The 20,890-nt window shown below is 40.7% G+C and overlaps 5 protein-coding genes across 5 annotated transcripts; 1 reads left to right on the top strand and 4 right to left on the bottom strand.

Annotated features, from left to right (window-relative positions):
* Window positions 1-2,483: 2,483 nt before the first annotated feature.
* On the bottom strand, window positions 2,484-4,871 carry MELLADRAFT_94316 (uncharacterized protein; the record flags this gene model as incomplete). Its single annotated transcript, XM_007417186.1, has 16 exons — window positions 2,484-2,553; window positions 2,626-2,629; window positions 2,837-2,879; window positions 2,941-3,145; window positions 3,208-3,221; window positions 3,289-3,362; window positions 3,529-3,609; window positions 3,694-3,803; window positions 3,897-3,962; window positions 4,033-4,094; window positions 4,172-4,212; window positions 4,300-4,324; window positions 4,395-4,465; window positions 4,548-4,598; window positions 4,659-4,713; window positions 4,785-4,871. 16 exons carry the CDS (start codon window positions 4,869-4,871, stop codon window positions 2,484-2,486), a joined length of 1,059 nt encoding a protein of 352 aa, XP_007417248.1.
* Window positions 4,872-9,587: 4,716 nt separating this feature from the next.
* Window positions 9,588-10,588, top strand: MELLADRAFT_68572 (uncharacterized protein; the record flags this gene model as incomplete). Its single annotated transcript, XM_007417156.1, has 5 exons — window positions 9,588-9,615; window positions 9,680-9,793; window positions 9,918-10,033; window positions 10,068-10,095; window positions 10,299-10,588. 5 exons carry the CDS (start codon window positions 9,588-9,590, stop codon window positions 10,586-10,588), a joined length of 576 nt encoding a protein of 191 aa, XP_007417218.1.
* A 1,554-nt stretch (window positions 10,589-12,142) lies between these two features.
* MELLADRAFT_112688 (uncharacterized protein) lies at window positions 12,143-14,735 on the bottom strand (the record flags this gene model as incomplete). The annotated part of the gene is made up of 18 exons (XM_007417204.1): window positions 12,143-12,247; window positions 12,326-12,433; window positions 12,500-12,503; window position 12,616; window positions 12,696-12,738; window positions 12,803-13,007; window positions 13,071-13,084; window positions 13,154-13,192; window positions 13,277-13,335; window positions 13,572-13,681; window positions 13,775-13,840; window positions 13,908-13,969; window positions 14,033-14,073; window positions 14,155-14,179; window positions 14,250-14,320; window positions 14,397-14,447; window positions 14,513-14,567; window positions 14,649-14,735. The coding sequence occupies 18 exons, from the start codon at window positions 14,733-14,735 to the stop codon at window positions 12,143-12,145; spliced, it is 1,146 nt and encodes a 381-aa protein (XP_007417266.1).
* A 1,228-nt stretch (window positions 14,736-15,963) lies between these two features.
* MELLADRAFT_112687 (uncharacterized protein) lies at window positions 15,964-16,566 on the bottom strand (the record flags this gene model as incomplete). Its single annotated transcript, XM_007417203.1, has 1 exon — window positions 15,964-16,566. One exon carries the CDS (start codon window positions 16,564-16,566, stop codon window positions 15,964-15,966), a length of 603 nt encoding a protein of 200 aa, XP_007417265.1.
* A 791-nt stretch (window positions 16,567-17,357) lies between these two features.
* On the bottom strand, window positions 17,358-19,088 carry MELLADRAFT_112686 (uncharacterized protein; the record flags this gene model as incomplete). The annotated part of the gene is made up of 5 exons (XM_007417202.1): window positions 17,358-17,489; window positions 17,621-18,207; window positions 18,399-18,748; window positions 18,838-18,888; window positions 18,994-19,088. The coding sequence occupies 5 exons, from the start codon at window positions 19,086-19,088 to the stop codon at window positions 17,358-17,360; spliced, it is 1,215 nt and encodes a 404-aa protein (XP_007417264.1).
* Between the last annotated feature and the right edge of the window lie 1,802 nt (window positions 19,089-20,890).

Below are 20,890 nucleotides of genomic sequence, written 5' to 3'. Positions count from 1 at the left end.
ATCCAAGATAAAAGTTTGCGGAAGGATGGGGCATCAACAAGAGCTACTGGGAGTTCTTGATTGACAATTAGGCGAATGACTGCATTTGTGAGGTTTCGCCTATTGAGAGATCCCATCTTGAAAATAAAAAAAAGAAAGATGTTAGAAAAGATGAATAAAAAAAAGAAAGATATTAGAAAAGATGAATAAAGAGATGAAAAAATAGCAGAACGACTTACACTACTAGTTTTTCCATTTGCAGAAAACACTGTGAGGGTTTGTTGGGAGGTGTCAATCGGAGCAGCAATGCCATGAGCACGCAAGAGGTGGCGGCTCATTGATCTCGTACTTCCAGTCTTATCGATGGCAATCGGCTCTTGACACACAACAACAGGCGCTTCCAAGTCTGGAACCTTGTCAACACGACCTTTGTTGGCACGGCAGACATTTGAGGTGGTGCCGTCCCTGAACGTAACAGTCGCAAAATACTGCCACACCCAAGAGGTACGGTTGGTGGCAGTATGTTCGGATTCGACGGCACTAGCCACTGCCGAGACCGAGTCAGATGGTGCAATGGAGTTAGAAGTGGTACTGGAGGTGGTGGACATGTTGTTGGTTTGTGGATTGGTGGTTGGTTGCGGATCAGTGACCTCACGACGAAGGCTTCGTCGTGACATTGGGGTGGATGAAAATCGATAACAAGGGGGTGTGAAAGGGTGCGAGGGTACGACAAAGGGCCCAAGGGGTAGAAGATGCCTCAACAACCCTTTCACCCTTTCTTTGGCGGTGAATTTTACGGCGGCCCCGGCCCCGAGTGGCCCTGGAACAGGGCCTTTTGGCTCTATCCTCAAGTTAGGGCTAGGGCACCGGGCCGAGCACCGTGATGACTTGGAAACCCCTCGGGCAGACTCGGCCGGACGGGTCCAGGGCCGGGTCATACCCCTACCCTCGCGCTACTCTCATGCTGTATTAGGCTGTATTAATGTGTGACAGGCTGAAATGAGCGATGTCACTAGCAAGAGAGTTCCAAATCTTTTAACTCCAAAACTTCAAATCCAACTTTGAGAGACCCCCTAAAAATTTCAAGTCGAATAGAAATTGGCTTGCTTGCTGTCGCTTCTTAATCTCATACACCCGTCTCTACGGGCTGTATGCAATAACATACTTCCAAATTCTTTGCTTCAAATCTTGGACTTCAAATTTCTTTTTTATATTTGAACAAGTCTAATGAAATGTTTAAGTTGGCCTTTTAAATGCTCATGCTGGACCTAGTGCTCGAGTCGGAGTTTTTACGTGTATAAAATCGTGCTTCCAGAGTCACACTTGCAACGATCCTTTCAACTTTGAATTCACCTCTCACAAATGTCTTGAACCAGCATGGAGTTAAAGGTTGACATCTGTGAATGGGCGCAGTCGACAGCGCGCTGCACAGTGGGCTCGCAATAATGACGGTCGAATGGTTTTCACTCCAAGATTTAAAAGCCAAAAATAGCTCCAAGTTGACTCTAGTAATCGATGTAGGTTCATGGCATAGTGCTTATTGATTTGCAAGGCTGCAGCTCTGTGGCGAGCTTTATGTTTACCTCTCGAAGATATTTTCATGTCCAGTTTGGAGTGGAGATAGGAGAATGGGAGGAGTCGACAGCATGGCAGCGCAGCGGGCTCAGTCAGCGGACGCACCATCACAGCAAATCGCAATAGTCATATGCAACTTTCACCGCCACTTTCACCACTACATAATCATGGAAGTGGATTGCGCTTGATGTGGTTTACGTAAGAGCTTTGAATATGCGTAGAACAACAAACGATCTACGCCTTAAGCCCTCGCATCTCTAAATCCATACCCATCATTTCCCTTGTCAACTTAGAACATGATAATTTGGGTGGTGTAAGAGTGGCCTATCATAGCCTATCATCCTGATGATACAGCGCGAAAATTTTATCTTTTAAACTGGAATCCATGAACAAGTCAGCTGGCGGAGTCGAGTACATTGAATCACTGAATCGCTCCTCGTGATGGGAAAGTATCTTATTCCATGTTTTGGGATTCTCCCTTGAGATTCCAAAGACTACATCACAATTGGATAAGAGAAAGGTAGATGCCGAAATTTTACTTGAACTTCGAAGAACATCCTCAACTTATCACGAAGAATCTTCTTGAATTCAAAAGAAAAAACTAACAATCAGGACCACTAAATATGTAACCTATCGATACAAACCTTACGCAAATGAGAAATGAGAGAAATGGATTTGATAAAAACAGTCGTCAAACGATCAACTACACGATAGTTGACTCTTGACAGGCGTGAGAAGAAATTGGAGCAATGTATTGAGAGAAGTTTGAGCAACTCCTTGAAATCTGGTTCCACTGGGATCAAGAGCCTAGAAAATGAACAAAGAATGGGATGAGTTCGGAACTCGGGATATACATCAAAAAAGGACTGAAGCACGTAAAATCCTACTGACCGAGTCCAATAAAAAACAGGCTAGATTTGGTCCCGCGATCACGTTTGGCAGTTGAGTTGGGTCAGCATTCCAATTCCCGAGTGTTCCATCATTAGAGCCAAATTCAGGCTATCGACATGATTTAGTAGATTAATTTCAAGTGACGCAAATGAGCCTGGAAGGAAACATAGAGAGACTTACCAAACTGGTTGTTGGAGCGAGGATATTTGAATTTGTGATCATAAGAAGGCATGAATGTGTGTACAAGAGAAGAGAATGCGGGTACCGAGGGAGGTATAAAGATGGATACCGGTGAAGAAGAGAACATGGCTTACTCTGAAGAGAATTGGATTCAGTCAAGATAAACGAAAGAGGAAATTTGAGTAAGATAAAAATTGAACTTGAAACTCACGAGATGTCAACGAGAGAGCACCAGCTACAGCGAGCTCGGCCGTCTGGAAAACAAAATGACTTCAATTAGGTATCTATGATATCGTTCAGAGGGTTGAAACCTACAGTGAGTGGTATCGTTCGTCTATACCAAACGCCCTCTGGACCGGGAGGGAAATGCGAATGCCCACGAGTAAAAGTCCCATCGGACTGTTTCACTATCCCCATGAACTGATTGATGGAATCTGACAATGCTGGTCCGGGCAGTCCGTCCGCTCCAGCTGACGGCATGATAGTCGGAACCAAGCATTGGGCGATATAGAACGCAATCCTGATAAATGCAACTCCAGTAAGTTTTCGCAAGCAAAATTTGACACCTAAGAAATCTCTTACTGGTCTACTACAGCCTATGGAGCGATTCAAAGGGATCCATTTTGTTAACCGTTCAAACATATTTTATGATGTGATACTTACCCAATGGCACTGAGGATTTGAGTTTCGACACAAATTGTACTTGATGATGTCAAATCGCAAACATGGAATCAACCCTTGGGTACCATCATATTCAGCCAGTCAGAGACGAGAATGCACCTGCATAAACCTGACATCTCCGTTCCAACCAACGGGCATGGTCCCGTTATACTTGGTATCTGAAAACGATTAGATGAGCCTGGAGATCAATCTTGATACTCTTGATTGTAAAACAACTCTGACCTGCTAGTTGATACCAGGTTCTCCATCTCGAGCCATTGAATTGATCTGTTTGCCCCCCCGCGAAGTAGGCATCGTCCGTTGCTAGAGATCCGTCAACTATACCAGACTTACTATCAGATATGTATACAAGTGATAGAAAAAGATATCCACAGGAACTTTACAAACTTTCATATTCATTGTGAGTCGTAGGTGAGAATAATCCTGGTGCCCTTCCTAACAAAAACGTCAAAGGACCATCGGTCCTGGCATCCGTGTCACCAATAGACATTTTCAGACTAAATCACTCGAGCAAGGAAATATAATAAAATTCTCGCTTAGAACGCATAATCAAAGCCATATGATAAAATCTTCAAAGAATCGATGCTTACGTCGTCAAATCTACGCATGTTTTCAAAGCAAAGGCTACCAAGATTGAAGCCAAGTCTGTCGAGAAGCTAATGAAAAACATGATCAATACCCAATCTTTAATCTTTGAGAAATGATCAGCTCATATAAATCAATTACCCGAAACCTTCTTCCGCTGCGTATAATAATGTAGTCATATCGGTAATCCCGTTTCTAGGGAGCTATTGATCAAAGTGTCTCATCATAGCCATTAGATTTTACATTCGAAACTATAGAGTATATACATCGCATCACTTACAAATCCATAATTGGCTAACAAATTGAGTCCTGGGCATCCGCCTGAGAAACACAGAAATACACAAAACAGGCGTGGCAGAAGTCAGCAAAGCTTACAGGTTAGGAGTGGTGGACAAAGGAATCACTTACCTCGAACATCAGTAGGTCCGGGTGCCTAGTTCCCAAAGTCAAACAAAAGTCATTAGGGGCGGTCAAACCGTGGGTCGAGTAGTCGAAATACGTACAATAAATGGATGAGCCGCATCTGGAATGATTTTTCTTCCCACACTTATAGCAGGCGCCAAGTTGAAACTGGCTTATATACAAAATGAGGTCAAGTAGGATTTAGTATCAGGTAACAAAAGGTCATCAGCTATGATAGAGATTTTTCTTCTCACTGGGAATAGCATTCAAGATCGCGGTTGAATTTATAGGCAACTTAATCGAGGCTAGCCAAAAATATCGCAATTAGCTAAAATCGATACATTCTCTGAATCTTTTTTCCGTACCTCGGGATTCAAAGCGCAAAACACTGGGCAATGGAACACCGGAACGTGGGCGGATCTTGAAGAAGAATCATTTGATATCAGAAAGTACTAAAAAATTGAAGAAGACGCTAAAGGAATTTGACTAACTTGACTAGCAAATTGCGGTAAAGCAGCGATATGCATAGTGAAAGTGCTGATGACCAATACAATCAATCTTGACATTTCAGTCCTCATTTTTGCGTTTCAAATGTAATGTGTTGGTAGAGTTTGTGCGAAAGGAGGCAGAAGACGATGAGGTCACAAAGTTGTAAATATGTCAAGAATCCCAATTTTTCTAAACAAGGCTCTTGAATGATATACTGAAGGTCGTCTTTTTGAAGCTAATGTTGGTACTGTGATAAATCCTGAGTGTTTACGTTTATAGAATCGGGCTTCCAGGTCCAGATCGATCTGCAACGTTACAATGCTGTTTTCACCAGTCGAAAGCCCCTTGAATGCCAGCTGAGAGTCAAGCTACGAAGAGCTGGGGTCCGGTAAGCTCAGGTCGACCGGCACTCTGTGAGTTCAAAGTATTTGGTTCCGAGTGAAGAGATTTAAAGCGCATTATGATGATGTGTGTCCTTTTAATTCTTGCCCGACGCGTGTGGAAGCTGAAGTTGGGCGCCGTTCGGATTTCAGCAAACAAGAGGAAGAGCACGTTCACCTAAGACTAAGTGAGAATTTACATGCAAAATTTAAAGTGTTGGTTTGGTGGAGTACGGTTCATCTTTGCAATTTGAAATTTACAGAATGCACATTCTGATAAGAATGGTGAACGTGCCCGAAACATCGATCGAAATGGTTCCAAGTATGGAACTTGGCAGAACAAGACCCATTTTTATGTGGGCCGTCTGACCCTATATGCGGTGTCTGATTAATGAAATGGTCACTTGAGTGGAGCTCAAGCAGGCTCAAGCGCATTCTGCTCAACACCCTGAAGGATGTACTTCTTCTCTGCGAGGCTCGCTGTGAGCGTTCAAGCACGAGGTACTTTAACCCTGATATATTGGAATTTCGCTGTGCCCAAACTTGTGTTTGAGATGATGGGTGAAATTGCTTTTCCTGAAGAGAGCCTTTCAAGTTCGCCGAGATCCTGTGCGAAGGGTTTGCCATCCACTGGGATTTTGTGCTTCTGGCAATCCTTGCAGACAGTGCCTCAAGGGTCATTCGAGATGAGCAAGCTTTCGGCCTTCCTGTTGGAATAGGAATTCTTGCGGCGGATAGCGAGGATTACGATAAGGTGTGACAAGTGAACCAAGGGCCTTCTCTCATCTTCCCTCAGCATCAAAATTTCGCCCGATCCTATGATCCGAGATAGGCATTGGGCAAGTGTCGATTTCCACTACGGGGTGAAGCACCCGACGAGCTGACCCGAGGATCGCCCAGGGCCAAGCAATCCGGATTCCCTCTCATCAAAAACGTAAATATCAAAGACAATAATTTCTTCAGCTGAATAGACTACAATAGTCTGCCTACTCTGAACTTGTTTGGATAGTGTAACGTGCAATTACACAATTTCACACTTGAGAAAATATCATAAAGAGACCTGGCGGGCTTCCTGCGCTACTCAGATCTCACAACATTGTCTCATGATATTATCTCAGTTTGTTCAACTATGTATATACTCCCAACACTACACCAAATGACATATTTTCCCAGGGGTATAGAAAATTAGTGTGCACATAGAAAAATATGGGTAGAGTACTTTTCAATACCCATAAAGATAAACTCCTCTATGTCCATACAAACTATGCTGTTCTATACCGGCAGATAACAATCTTTTTATACCCATGTAAAATATATTTGAATATGTATATGCTCAAAATTCTTCTCAAGCTACTTTTCTATACCCCTGGGAAAGGGTGTCATTTGGTGTGGTGTAAGAGATTGAAACTGTAACACAAGGCATGAAAACACAACTTTGTTCTGGTTTGTCATATCAATTTTTAATTTGTTATTGATTTATTATTTGTAACCCAACATCTTCAACATCTTCCCTTAACTTGCAGGTGAACTCCCCTCGCACAATTGGCCAAGTACCATCTATCTGGAAGCTAGATGGGGTATCTGCTTTCCACACCCATCTGATTATCAAAATATGTCCAAAGGGTCAAATCAACAAATTCTATGACACACAGGAAGTCAAATTAATGGAAACAATTGTAATCAACAATGTCAAAGTAAGTTTATCCACCACAAAACTCCAGATAATGTTGTTAGAGTACAAGTAATTTGGGTCAAGACTTTCACTGTTAAATTATTTGATTTCATGTTGTAGCAAGGTGTATTATTGAATGTTGTCAAAGGAGAAGCAAGCAAGCAAGCAAAGGATAAATGTGATTTTGATTAAAATGGCAAATGAAGACAAACTAAGAGGTGCAAGTGCTTTAGCTTACCTGAAATTTAGATATTGATTGGAATGGCATTTGGATTGGTATGAAAGGGGGTTGTTCTCGACATATTTTTCATTTTGTTGCTTGTTATATGTAGTCTCTCTTTCTGTCCCCTTTGGGATTTTTCCCCACCATCTGGGGAAATGATTCTAAAGGTAATGTCTCTTTGTTTTTCTTCTTCAATTTCATTATTTGAGTCACTAACTATTTATGTTTACTTTAATTTGTGTTACTTTCTTTTATTCTTGTGCTATAATTTCTCTCTTAAACTTTATCTTTTCAAACCTTAGGTTTGCCTTCTTATTCATCTCTCATTGATCTTTGTCAACTTGCTATCATGAGACTCATAGTGTATTATTTTTGTCAAAGGTGTATTGATTGGTAGATAATTTTGATCCTTCTTATTTGAATTTCTGGGGAGATAATTTTGAAAAATTTTCTTATCAAATCTTAGGTTTGCCTTCTTATCATTGCTTCATCAAGCTTTGTCAACTTGTTGTTGTGAAACTCATAGTTTATTAATCTTGTCAAAGGCATTCCTGTTGTTGAGAGTTTCTCCAACTGATTCTTTTGGATGTTTCTGATGATGAGACTGCCATTGAAATGCATACCCAGGATGTTACACCGTGTCTGTGTAGGCTTTGCTAGTCGACGAGCGCACACCAACTCCCTTTGAGGCAGAAAGGGAAGTCGTGCGCGCTCGTCGACGAGCGAACACTACCTGGACACGGTGTTAGTGGCTCTCAAACCTGACCTGTGTTTCAGAAACCCAGTTAACGCGGTTCACTTTTTGGCAGTAACTTTGTGTATTAAGTTGACATTTGTTGACAGCTCCCAGCCAAAAATTCCACTGGGTCGACTGGGTTTTTTGAAACTAGGCCAGGTTTGAGAGCCACTGTTGTGTGTGCTAAACATTAACATAACTGCCATTATTCCCATTGCACTTTGGCCAAGAATGCTCACAAAATGATTGAGTGGCAAGTTTCAAAAATTGTCCCCTGGCGTTTAATACATGTTAAGACAAACTCTTCCATTGTTAATGCTACATCAGATTACTCTAGCAACCTTCATTTCCAGCTTTCAGAGCTTCAAAAGGCTGCCGTCTCAGCCAAAAAATGGAACAAGGGCATACACAAATGACTCAAACATTGGAAAGTAGAACCATGTCCTGCAAAGAAAGGCAAGAATTCTACACAGGAGGAATATTACTATTGAGAAGTGGGCAAAATGATGGCAAATGGCTACACTTGAGACCCAGTTATGATTATAAATATATGATGATGATTTAGCCTCAACATACCATATAGTGTACAACAATCAAAATAACTAAACTGATAGTGGTCATGCAGTAATTCTTTGCATTGGCATTCCCTAGCTACATATGCTGAGCCAAACAATAATGATCAACATGTATCATTATCATCAGCTTTTCCGGACACTTTCTTACTTACATTGTGTGCATAGAAACAATGGATCCACAATAATGTTCAATGAGCTGTGCTGATTACACAACTTACAATACCAAGAAAGGAGTTGATCATATCAACTGATATGATTATAACTGATATCATTATACAAGATAGAGCAATCAACATTGTGATTGAATTGCATGTTAAAAACCTGAAACTAATCAAAAAAAGGATCATGCTCCTTTGTGTACATGGAATTGATAAACCAATACCACATGAACCACAATCCAAGCCCTAGGTACATATGATATCCCCCATACACGCAAGAGTTCTCTGTTCACATAATCCACAAATAATAACAGCTTGAAATGATTGACTCCATTGACAAGAAGGATCAGAAGCACATTCTCAATTTCTTGTTCTTCCAAATGGGAAATTGTAGGTAATATTTCAAAGTTGTGTTTGCCATCAGCTTTTGAAGAGTCAAAATAATGAAAGCCCCCATCCACACTGAAATCTACATAGAACATAACCTCAATGAGATCATGGTCCATCCACTTTATGGAGCAGTTGGTAGCAATTGCCTAACCCATCATTGGTATCAAGAATCTTTTTGTCCACATTGTTCCCATGAGAGGTTCCTTGCCAAAGTTTTGTTCAGCCGCCCTCACAGTGCCATTGTCCAAATGTAATTTAAGTGTTGACTTGGCAGACTCTTCCTTCATTGGCCTAACTTGAGGACTTTTGTTGGGGTCTGAATTACTGAGAACTGGCAAACGTAACCATTACATCACTCATTAGTGAGACAATGGGGTTGAAATCAATTACCAACTTGCAACTCTATAGAAAAACCAAGGTAAAATTTGTTTTGTTTAGGCTCATGCTTGCGGTTCAGCAACGTTTGGCTACAAGTTCTGCTTGGGCTCATTGTTTTTTTGTTGAAAACTGGCTTTCTAAAGATTTGGAACTTTAGTTTTGACAGCAATGTTTTATTCTGCTGTCAAACCGTTGGGCAAGCTTCACATTGGATATCACAATGCCCATCATTCCACCAGACCAATAAAAATTTGTGCTTGCTCTCCCCAACATTTGTACCTGCCAGGATCAACATGAACATGTATGCATCATTCAATTTTTGTAAGTCAAAGACACCCTCCCCATGTCTGTGACATTCATTTTGGTGCATTTCCTCCATTTCCAGGGGGTCAATTCAATCACCAAGCATCTCAAGGGCACGGAAATGGCCTTCAATTGGCCTCTCCAGGAGGCTTGATTCAAGGTTTCAATAACCACTTTGGGATTATGGATACTACAGGTGCTCCTGCATATTGATATAGTATTGTTACACTGACACTGTCCCCCCTGAACATTCCAAATCATGCATGACAGGGCCTTCTGACTCACCTAGAGGGCAAAATGAACCAGGATTCAATTCCCAGAAAACTCCAAATCAAAATACAAACACAACTTGGAACAACCATCCAAACCATTGAGAAAAGATGGTTGTTCTCTTTTGCCATCACAGCAAGCTGGTGGCTCCTGGTCTAATCATGGGGTGTGTGGTAGCATTGCCTCTCCAAATGCACTAGGCATGGGATTACAACCTACACCATGGTGGTAGGCTGGAAAATAATCCTGGTGTGACTCACTTTGCTTCCCCACTCCTGTGCCTTTGATGAAAACTTTCCAAGAGATGGAAAGCTGGTGTGTGGATTGGGTGGGGAATTCCTTGAATATGCTCAGGCTCAAGCAGAGGTGACTTACCCTTACTCAGTTCCACCCCCACTCTTTGTTGTGTTTTATTTGATTTCTTGTTGAAGGTCTAATTCTGCTTCCAATTGCAAAGGTCTTTGGTGAAAATAATCACCATCTGGCTCTAGCAAAAGCGCAGTTGCAACCCCTGATGGAGATTGTCTGGGTCAATGGCAAGATTGACACCTTGACTGACCAACTGGCTACAATCACCAGGGTGGTAATTGCACTTGCATCTGCATCTGAAATTGCACCAGCAAAGGCACAAGCTCACACTGTAGCTAATCCAGTGAACAGCTCAGCCACCCCAGTTGAACCCACCCCACGCAAAGAATGGGCCTCTAGCAAGAAACTTTAGACAGTTAAATTGTAATCAATAAATCCCTTGCAATGCTGACCTACCAAATACATCATGTTAGGATATGATGAACCCTTTGTCCCTCAAGCTGCTTTTCTCTCCCCAGCTGGAAGCCTATATGGCTGTCAAGAACAGTCTGGAAGGTTATCTTCCAAACTTGTTGTTTACCTTGATCAAGGTCCAGCTCAATAACTTGATGTGTTTGTAGTACAACCTGACTAACTTTGAGTTTTATTGGTGAGCAAAGGGGCTGAGAATGCCATCATGGCAAGTATTGAGGGGATTCAAGGTGGAATAGGCTCAAACAACTGGTCAAACAAGATAATACTACCTGTTTAAAAAAGATAAGATTTGATTAAGAGATCACATCACAACATATTTCAACATTACAAGTATATTTTATTCGATATCACGTCATCCGGTCCGGAATCCTTGTGGGTTGAAATTGTATGGTGTGAAATTAAAATCATCAATTACCCGTAGCCATTGCTGTGCCCATTAGCTGACCTGGCCTGGCCCCGACCCCGAGTGGCCCGGGAGCCTAAAGCATATCCTAATCGCCTGCCTCGGACCGGCTAAACGTGGCCGAGAAGTGAAATGACCGCCGGATTGTGTCGGGCAATAGTGCCAGCTCACCGTCAGAACTTGGAAGGCGAATTGCAGCTCGCCAAAAAAACGACAAGAAAATGCTGGCCTGCAGGCGCCTGTCAGGCGTCGCGCGTGAGGGCCACCTGGAGACAGCCTGCCCCTCTGCAAAGGTAGGCCGTCTGCGGTTGGCCTTGCAAGACCGCCTGTAGGTGGGCAAAACACATCTGTGGTGTAGGCATTCTGCAGGCAGTGCTTCAAGGGTCATTCGACACGAGCCAGACTTTGGTCTTCCTTGGGATTGTAGGATTGACATCCTACCGCGATCCGACGAGAATGACGATATAATCAGGCGTGACAAGTGATTAATCTTAGCACATCGAGGTGGTAAACTCAAAAACGTCCCTTCTTGAAGACAAAAACGCACGAGCTCTGATTGAGGGGGTGCTTCAGGTTCAACCGAACCTAGATAGCTCCTAGGTTGACAAGACGGCTTCCCAAAATTGCTACGCACCCAGTTCCGAGGTAGACAGCCTTTGGGGTTCCCCTCCGACCCTCCGGGTTGAAGCACCTGAAAAGCTGACTCGAGACATTGTTCAGGGCAAAACGATACCTTCGAAATTTAATATGATCAAAGAGGTAAGATAAAGCGTACCTGGTGAACTTGTCAGGTTACTTGAATCTGACAAATGCGTTTGATGATTGATAAATGGGATGTATAATTTCACTTTGTACAAACAACTCCTCCCTTGAAAATACTACAATACTACATTTGATAAGGAGATAGCTGAAGGTACTAGAAATTGCTACACGAACGCTCTTCACGATACAAAGGATTTTTGTGTTTGGAAAAAGTGAAAGCTAACTGAACTCGGACCTACTACATAATCTATCGATACAAACCTAATCATAAACAAAAATAAACAAAAATACTATTGTTGAACAAGGAGCCAAAAGAACAACTACATTCTAACAACCTAATTGATTTTGGACAGGCGCTAAAACGAATTTAAGCAAGGTGTTGAGTGAAGTTTGAGCAACTCCTTGAAATCTAGTCCCAGTGGGATCAAGAGCCTGCAAAGACCAGATTCAAATGGAGGATTAGTATCACGCAAAGTAAAGAAGAAGCCCATCATCTCAAATGATACCCACCGATTTCAATAATGTACAGGCGAGTTCAGGACCGGCGATCACGTTGGGCAGGTGAGTTGGGTCAGCATTCCAATTTCCGAGTGTTCCACCATTAGAACCGAATTGGACCTATCGTGATGATGTGAATCAATATCATATCGAGGAAGACGCGCGAGGAAGAAAAAGAAGACGTACCGGACTGTTAATCAAAACGACGAGGTTCAGATCCGCGAGTAACCAAATTGATAAGCATGTGTAGAGCGAGGGAGGCAAATTATGATATGAATAGCGATTTAAAAAGAGTAGCTTACTCTATAGAAAATTGAATTCAGTTAGCATCAATAAAAGAGTTTGAAATCCAAAAACCACAAAAAATGAATGTGAAACTCACGTTGAGCCAGCGTGGCAGCACCATTAGCAGCGAACTCGGCCCCCTGGAGAGCAAGAAGACGTCAATGAAGCTTATAGAATGCAAGTCTTCATAAGTTTGAGACCTACTGTAAGGGGTACAGTTCTTCTAAACCAGACACCCTCTGGACCATGAGGCAAACGTTCATTCCCACGAGTAAAAGTTCCATCCGAGTGTTTGACTATTCCCATGAACTCGTTGATAGAATCCGCCAATGGTGGTCCGGGTAATCCATTCGGTCCAGACGATGGCATGATAGATGGAACCAAAGCTTGGGCCATATAGAACGCAAGTCTATTACATGCAAATTAAATAAACTTCCAAGAAACGTAAAAGGAAGCCTAAGAGATCTCTTACTGGTCAACGACAGCCTATAAATCCATTCACAGAAGAAAGTCAGTTTGACGGATTTTAAAAAAGTTTTTGAATGCAATACTCACCCAATGACATTGAGGATTCAAATTGCGACACAGATTGTACTACAGAATACCAAATTAAGATTGTGGAAGTGCATATGAGTCAATTTTTCTATTCCATCTACCTAGTCAGATACGAGAATATACCTCCATGAACCTAACATCTCCATTCCACTCAAGAGGCATTGTCCCATTATATTCATCCTCTGTAAATACGATACAATCAATTTGAGAAGAGATTATAGACTCAAGTTTTGTTTTAGAAACACTAGCCTGCAAGATCATACCAGATTGCCCATCTAGAACCATTAAACTGATTGGTTTTGCCTCCCGCAAAGTAGGCGTCATCCGTGGCCAAAGATCCATCAACTGCGTATAGGATGCTCGATGTTAGAATTGTATACAAGTAAACGAAAATTATATTTTGAAAAACGGTACAGACCTTCATATTCGTTGTGCGTTGCAGGGGAGAATAATCCGGGTGCTCTTCCCAACAAAGGGGTCAACGGGCCATCGGTTCTAGCATCTGTGTCACCGATAGACATCTTTAGGCTAAATGAAATGTAGAAATAAATTTGAAAGATTTTCGCTCAGAATACACGATCGCGAAATAAAGTGATCGGTGATTCAAAAATCGACACTCACGTTGTCAAATCTACGCATGTCTTTAAAGCAAAGGCCACCAAAATCAAAGCAAAGTCTGGTGCCATGCTAATAAACATGAGATGAATGTATCAGTTCAATTTTGGAAGATAGTGAGAATAGACAAAGAATTTACCCTAAGCCTTCTTCGGACGCGTACAGCAATGTGGTCATATCGGTGATCCCGTTCCTAGGAAGCTATTTGCCAAAGTGATTCATCTGAGTCGTTAAATCTTCGAGTCGAGAAATCAAATTGCTCACATATCCGTAATTGGCTAACAAATTTAACCCTGGACATCCGCCTGCAAAACAACACAAACCAAAATGTGAGAAAATCCTACCGAGGTTGAAGGCCAGCAATAACGTAGTGTCCAATGCCTTACCTCTAACGTCAGTAGGACCAGGTGGCTGTTCCAAACGAGAGACACAAACGATCATTAAACGGTTTGAGCTGGTACCCAAAAGTCAAGATACTTACCATGAATGGATGAGCAGCATCCGGGATAACTTTTCTTCCTACGCTGACAACAGGTGCCAAGTTGAAGCTAGCTATTAAACAAATCAGGTCAAATGGGTTTAGCAGAAATTAAAAGTGATTAAATGTAACAGAGATTTGTCTTCTCACTGGGAATAGCATTGATAATGGCCGTCACATCCCCAAGCAAGCCGTTTGTGGCTAGTAAAGTGAATCAAAATTAGTCATAGATCACAAATCTCGATCTCACGTGGGGGGTATCATACCTCGCGCTTCAAAGTGTGGGTTACTAGAAAATTCAACACCAGAACGCGCTCCAATCTAAATTAAGTAAAATCAACATGCAAATTAAACTTCAGTAAGTAAGCAATCTAGATAAGACGATTAATAAAGTGCACCAACTCGACTAGCAAATTGAGGTAACGCAAAAGATTGCGCAGTAAAAGCTGCAACGACTAATAAAGTCAGACTCAGACGTTGAGACCCCATTTCTTCAATTTGCTTGGTTTGAAGCGTCGATAGGTCGGAGAATAAGATGAAAAAATGATTTGATTATGAGTATAAACAAGTTACAACCGACTTTGAGAGATGTTTTTCTGAAGGTGGGTTTCTATCGATATGTTCGAGTCATCCTTTATAAGCTCTTGTGGGCATCGATTTTGATTGATCGCGCAATTGGTCTTACTATCAGGATCCCAGGAACAGATCAAGTTGGCATGCTACGATGCAATTCTGTTAAAGATACCATTGCACAGCCACCATGGGGTTCGAGCTGGAGTCAGCGAGAAGGAGTCGAGCACGAATGTGCGGATCCAAATATCTTTGACTCCAAATGCAGAGATGTAGATCGCATAACAACGTTGCGTGATTCGCTCATTCCCATCCAGCTTGCAAGCTGAAGTTGAGCACTCTTCGTATTTCAGCAAGCGGGGGGGGAAACGCCGATCATGGCGGAGCCTGTCCTCGGCCATCGAAACAGTCAGAATTATGGAACTTTCACAGCGATTAGCGTTTGTATGGTGGTGATCTGGCCCTACATGCCCAACGATGAAATGTTGAAGGCGATGAAGATTTGAGGGCATTGTCTCAGTGCCCGCTGAGACCTTTCGAGCCTGATGAATATTCTTCAGCCCTGATGACCATTCGGCTGTGCTGAGACGCGTCTTCCAGACACCTTGATGATAAATCAAAATCAGCAGTTGCAAACTTGGACATTGAGCACAGTGAGTAACACTTACCAAATCATCGAGATATCTCTGATTGCGAAATGGGAACCGGTGTAAAAGATCCGAGGGATCGCAGTGGCCAGTGATCAGCTGGCCGGATCATCTACTCGGGCTTTCTCGTCCTCAGCGCCGCCTATCCGAGGACGGCGTTGATGCTGGCACTAGCAGCGAAATCTGAGTTCATCATTGCTCCTCATCATTATTCATTTATGGAAACATTTCTGGAACAATGGGAATTATATTTATTGATATTCTAGTCTAAGAGGTCGGACATGCAAACAATGAAAAAAAAACATCATCACAGGTGAATGAGTTCAAAACGACAACAACTGTAGATTGGAAAGAAGAAAAGCAGATACTAGAATTCCTAATCACCCATAACAAACTGAAACTGAGACTTCAGATGGAGAGAAACAGGCCGTAAGAATCAAATTTTGATAGAAGTGCAAAGCGTAGAGAAACATAAGGAAGAACAAAACTCTTACATACATTTATCCCCTCAAGGGCCAATCAATGTGAGACAGACTATGACCTTCCTCATGAGATAGATATTCATCAGGAACTAAACGAGAATTAGGATATAAGGTAACAAAGGTAGTCTCTGGATCCATTTTGGCATATTGAGGTGGTGGTAAAGTTTTAATTGATCCTCTTCTCTCATTAGAACATTCGATTGGTGAAGTCAGATTCGATTGATTAGAAATAGGTGAATCTGATTCTAAATCAGATCGTATATCAATAACACCTGTTCGGATTTGAATTGGATGACCTCTAATACAATCTGCACGCATATCATCTTTGACTATCGATCGACAACAATCAGCAGGTTTGGCAATCAGATTGACTAAATGATCAGTTTGCTGAGGAGTTTTGGTAAGTTTTAAAGGTTTTGAAGTGGATTTGATGCTTCTAGATCTATAGAATAAGATTCCAACTCCTACTGAGCTGATCAAGAAGAAGAGTGAGAGGAATCCCGATGCGAGTAGGACGCCATGTTTAGAGCTGAATTTGTTATCTTGATCCTGCAAATTGGCCCCTTGATTTCCTACTTGTGATCTAATAAAGAGAGTAGAGCTTCTATAGAGTGACACCATTCCTGATGGTAATCTTTCGAATTCAAAATTTGTTGCAAACTCCTCATTAGCTTTTCTGCTTTTCTGTGTGAAGTTGACATTCTTAAAAGGTTGGAATCAACTGACAAGATTAAAAGATTGATGAAGATAAGTAAAGATAAATAAAGATGAAAAATCACTGGAAGGCGGAGTCTGATGAGGAACGAGATAATGAAAGGGATAGGATTCGAATATCGAAAAGCATCTCAAGGAAATAGATTCATATATACTCTTTGTTCATGGCCTGAGGATCACCGTTGGTGATAAGTTGATGAGACAAGATAAGAAATGGTGATTGATTGAAGATGACCCAGGTACATTGATTTGGATTCTGGTTATAAAACGATTTGACAACAAACACTTGATGGGATTGATCAAAACGAAACCAAGGATATTTATCATTGTGACTAATAATTGCTCATCACAGCCATGTTACAGTTACCGTGATCGAAAAGCAATGCTATGAGTGTGGTCTTTCAAAGAGGCGCTTAACTGGGCTTCTCTCTCGCTCTCGGATTTTTATGAACAAAACGTGACTTGTAATTCCTCAATATTATTATATCTGATAGACTCCTGGTCAAACAAGTAAGTAGATAACAAATAATCAACCTGTACAGTTGTAGCCTCATAGCCGCTACATTCTCATGAAGAACAAACACGCCAAAAGAAAACAAAACCGAATTATTCAAAGATAACCGCAAAAGACTTCACTACAGATACAGCTTAAAAGATACAAGAGAGTCAGAGATTCGAAATTGAAATTAAAATTTGGCCTAATATCTTTTGGCGGTAGTACTACTAGAACCTATCAATGGATTATTCCAATCTACTTTTTTGGGGGTTGGAGGATGATCGTGATGATACTGTTGATTTGAAGAAGGTGATGGATTACGTGAAACACTAGGCTTTTCACAAATCCGTATAAATGTGTAAAACCAACCATCAAAAGAAAGATAAGAAAACAAGTTTATTAGTTTATTAAGAAATCGTTTAAAAACGTTTGTTTTTTTGGATTCAATCATTTATAGACACTGACCAAGTTTGCACCTAACTTTTCAAGTTCTAATCTAGAATACATTCTCTCATTCAACGCTCTTCTTTCTTCTGAAATCATCTTTTCTTTTTTTCTTTCTTTCATCTTGGCTATTAGTTTTTGTTCATCATCTAAACTCCAACCAGATTCAACACCAGTATTATAAGAACTAGAGCTTGGTATGTTTGAATGATTTGGATAAGGAGACCGACTAGCCAAAGATGAAGAATGAGCATAGGAAGCGCTTGGTGAAGCCCAAGAAGAAGAAGTTAAATTCGGGTTGTGGTATGAAGAAAGACGTGGTGTATTTGGATGTGAGTTTACTGCACTAACTGCAACTGCAGTAGCAGCTTTAGCCGTCAAATTAGCTATTGCAGCTTGTTCTTCGGCATTTTTGGCATACCTAAATGCTGAAATTCTTTCTTGATCTAATCTTTCTAGTTCTTCATTCAACGCTTTTGATTTTTGAACTTCTTTGTCTTTTGCAAGGACAATCTTTTCTACTCCTTTTTGTGCTGATTGAATGGCATTTTTAGCTATTTCTCTTTCTGACATTAATGTTTTGAAGGTTCTATCTTCTGCTGCTATTACTTTTGTTAGATTTGATTGATTTATACTTGCTCTTTTATGATATTCGTCTCTTTCATGTCGAACTAGTTGATTCTGAATCCAAAATTACATCCATCATATTTATATCAAAAAAATCGACCAGGAAAGATGATTCAAGATTGAAAGAAAAATGTAACACTTACCTCTTGTCTCAGACTCAAGATTTCATTACAAAGCATCTGTCTTTCAAACCTAGCAAAATCCGCACGAGATAATTCTTTAGAAATTTCGACTTGCATACCAGAAAAAGCTGATCCTTCATAACCAATCTTAGCCCATAAAGATCTTAAAAGCGATGAAGCTGATGGTGATAACTCTTTACTTTCACCTACTGGTATCATCACTGGACCTCTTGATGATAAAGGAGGAGCCATAGGAGATGGTAAAGGTGGTATGAGAGGTGATGGTACTTGGATGGTTGAGATGGTTGAGATTGGTGTATCGAATTTACTAATTGTTTCGTCTGTGAGATTGGAATTGATTTCTTGTAAGATTGAGCGATGTTCTAATTCTGCTTGTTGACTTTTCGGAAAATAAAAATAATCATCAAACTATATCCAGTTTTCTTTCCTAACCATTTATATTATTTTTGGTAGGTGAAAATCATTTACCACTCGGCTTCGATCGCGTCAACCTGAGCCAATAATTGCGCTTCCCTTAACCTATTACTCAAAGAATGAATACAAAGAAAAAACAGATTGAGCAATTTATGGAATCCATTCCATTCTTTTTTTGTAAGGAAATCAGTCAAAAGGAGTAAAACTGACAAGTTTTGAGAGATATTTAAGTGAATCTGAGCGAGTTCAGCAGGAAGTAAAGATGAACGACTAGGTGATCTCAGAAGGGGAGTAAGGCACGACATTGTGGGCGGGTTGATTTGTTGATTTGTTAAAGAGACCAAGTTTAAAGATCAGTGTGATATCAAACTATTTTATAAATCGAAGAAGTTTCTTTTTTGGAAAAAAAATGAACATTCAGAATATAATCTCAAAGATCTCGAACCCAATCCGTAGGATGAAGTATGTAAGAATGGAGAAAAGTAGGTTTGTTGTGACGCTGATAATCAGGAGATTTGATGGAAAGATGAAGATCTAAACTAAACTTGAAATTCAACTCAGGAAATTAAAATTATTGAGGTTTTGATTTTGACGAAGATGAAGATTGAGAGATAAGGAGAGGGAAAGGTTCGAGATGAGCATTTATCTTTGATACGCGAGATGAACAAAAAATGAAAAATTGTGAGTGACTTACTTTCGGTTTCACCCTTTTTTCTGGTTCTTGGCTGTCAGTGGAAATAGGGTATATATCGACATTCGTAAACTCAGGATCATCATCATCATCATATATATCAAATCCTAAAAAGTCATCAGATCTTCAACCTCATGATTTCTCTTAAAGCCCGCAACGGAATACCTTTTTTTAATCACGCGACTGATATAGGAGAAAGGGCTTGATGTAGGATTTGGGAAAAAAGTGTAGATCAAAAATGTGATCATTCTTCAAGTTTGATAAGCGGATAATTTTATTTTAGATTTAACTTTTTAGTTTTCTTTGGGCGTCAATATGACCTTCTATTTTGAGGTCAAGCGATTGATAAGGTTTTATGGTTAAAATTAATTGAATAGCTCCAGGGATATCGCAAAGGGTTCATCATCAAGTGCAAATTCAACGTATTGGTTCAGGTCAGATGAAGTTGGGTATGGAAAATGTCAAGTTTCATTCCTGTTCTTCAAATCGAGATACCCCGATAATAATATTGAGAAATCAAGACTTGATCATCGAATTGAAATTAGCTCAACAAAGCCCTCTCTGCGAGGGCGTGGACGTAGCCGCGCAGAGGGGCTTTATGAACAATGGAAGATTTCCGGCAAGAGCACTCTAGGTCTTGCTTGAGTATCGATTGAAAAGAATATCATAGAAAGATTTCATACCTCATAGAGTCTAGAGATGAACTCATTGGAACTTACCTGAGGTTTTGTATTGCTTCGTCTCTATCCTTTCAAGGAACCTTGGTTCAACGTTTCTTTTTCCTGATCGATTTGGAATGGTTCGAAAGTCAAGATGTACTTTTGACTGATCGATAATTTTGAAAAGCACCCGAAAAACATTCCGAATGATTAAAGCTGTCGATTAAAGCCTGGCTTAACTTTTCGCTCACTTTTTCTTTGCTGAGCTTTTCAGTTTTGATTTCATTTCTCCATGACAATTCTTTAGAAGAAGATCGATGAAATGTAATGAGCATTCTGAGAAAGTACAACTTGAACCTTTTAAGAAAAATGATAATAGTACTCCTTTCTATCTACAAATTCAAAACAATCCACCAAACCGTAACTCTTGTTCTAACATAAAGGGGTCTTTCAAGTCATTTCTCTCTCTGCAACCCTCCTTTTGTCTATAACACACACTCATTTTAAAAATCATTCGTCGATATTCCACTTTACCCAAGTCATCATTGCTCAATCTTTAATAAGACTAGCGGTCTATCTCTCAAAACTTTCCTTAGAATCAATCAATTTCCACAAGTATAGAGATGACTTCAGCAAAACCAACACCATCTCGTAAGCGACCAATTCTACATCATACCAATTCTCTAATCCTACTTAAAAAATCACAGTCTAACTCAATAACATCAAGCACTTTAGGTGAATTTGATTTGATTCCAAA

Source organism: Melampsora larici-populina (assembly GCF_000204055.1).
Source record: "Melampsora larici-populina 98AG31 unplaced genomic scaffold MELLAscaffold_69, whole genome shotgun sequence".
Classification (NCBI taxonomy): Eukaryota; Fungi; Basidiomycota; class Pucciniomycetes; order Pucciniales; family Melampsoraceae; genus Melampsora; species Melampsora laricis-populina.
This window is presented reverse-complemented; position numbering and strand designations above follow the sequence as displayed.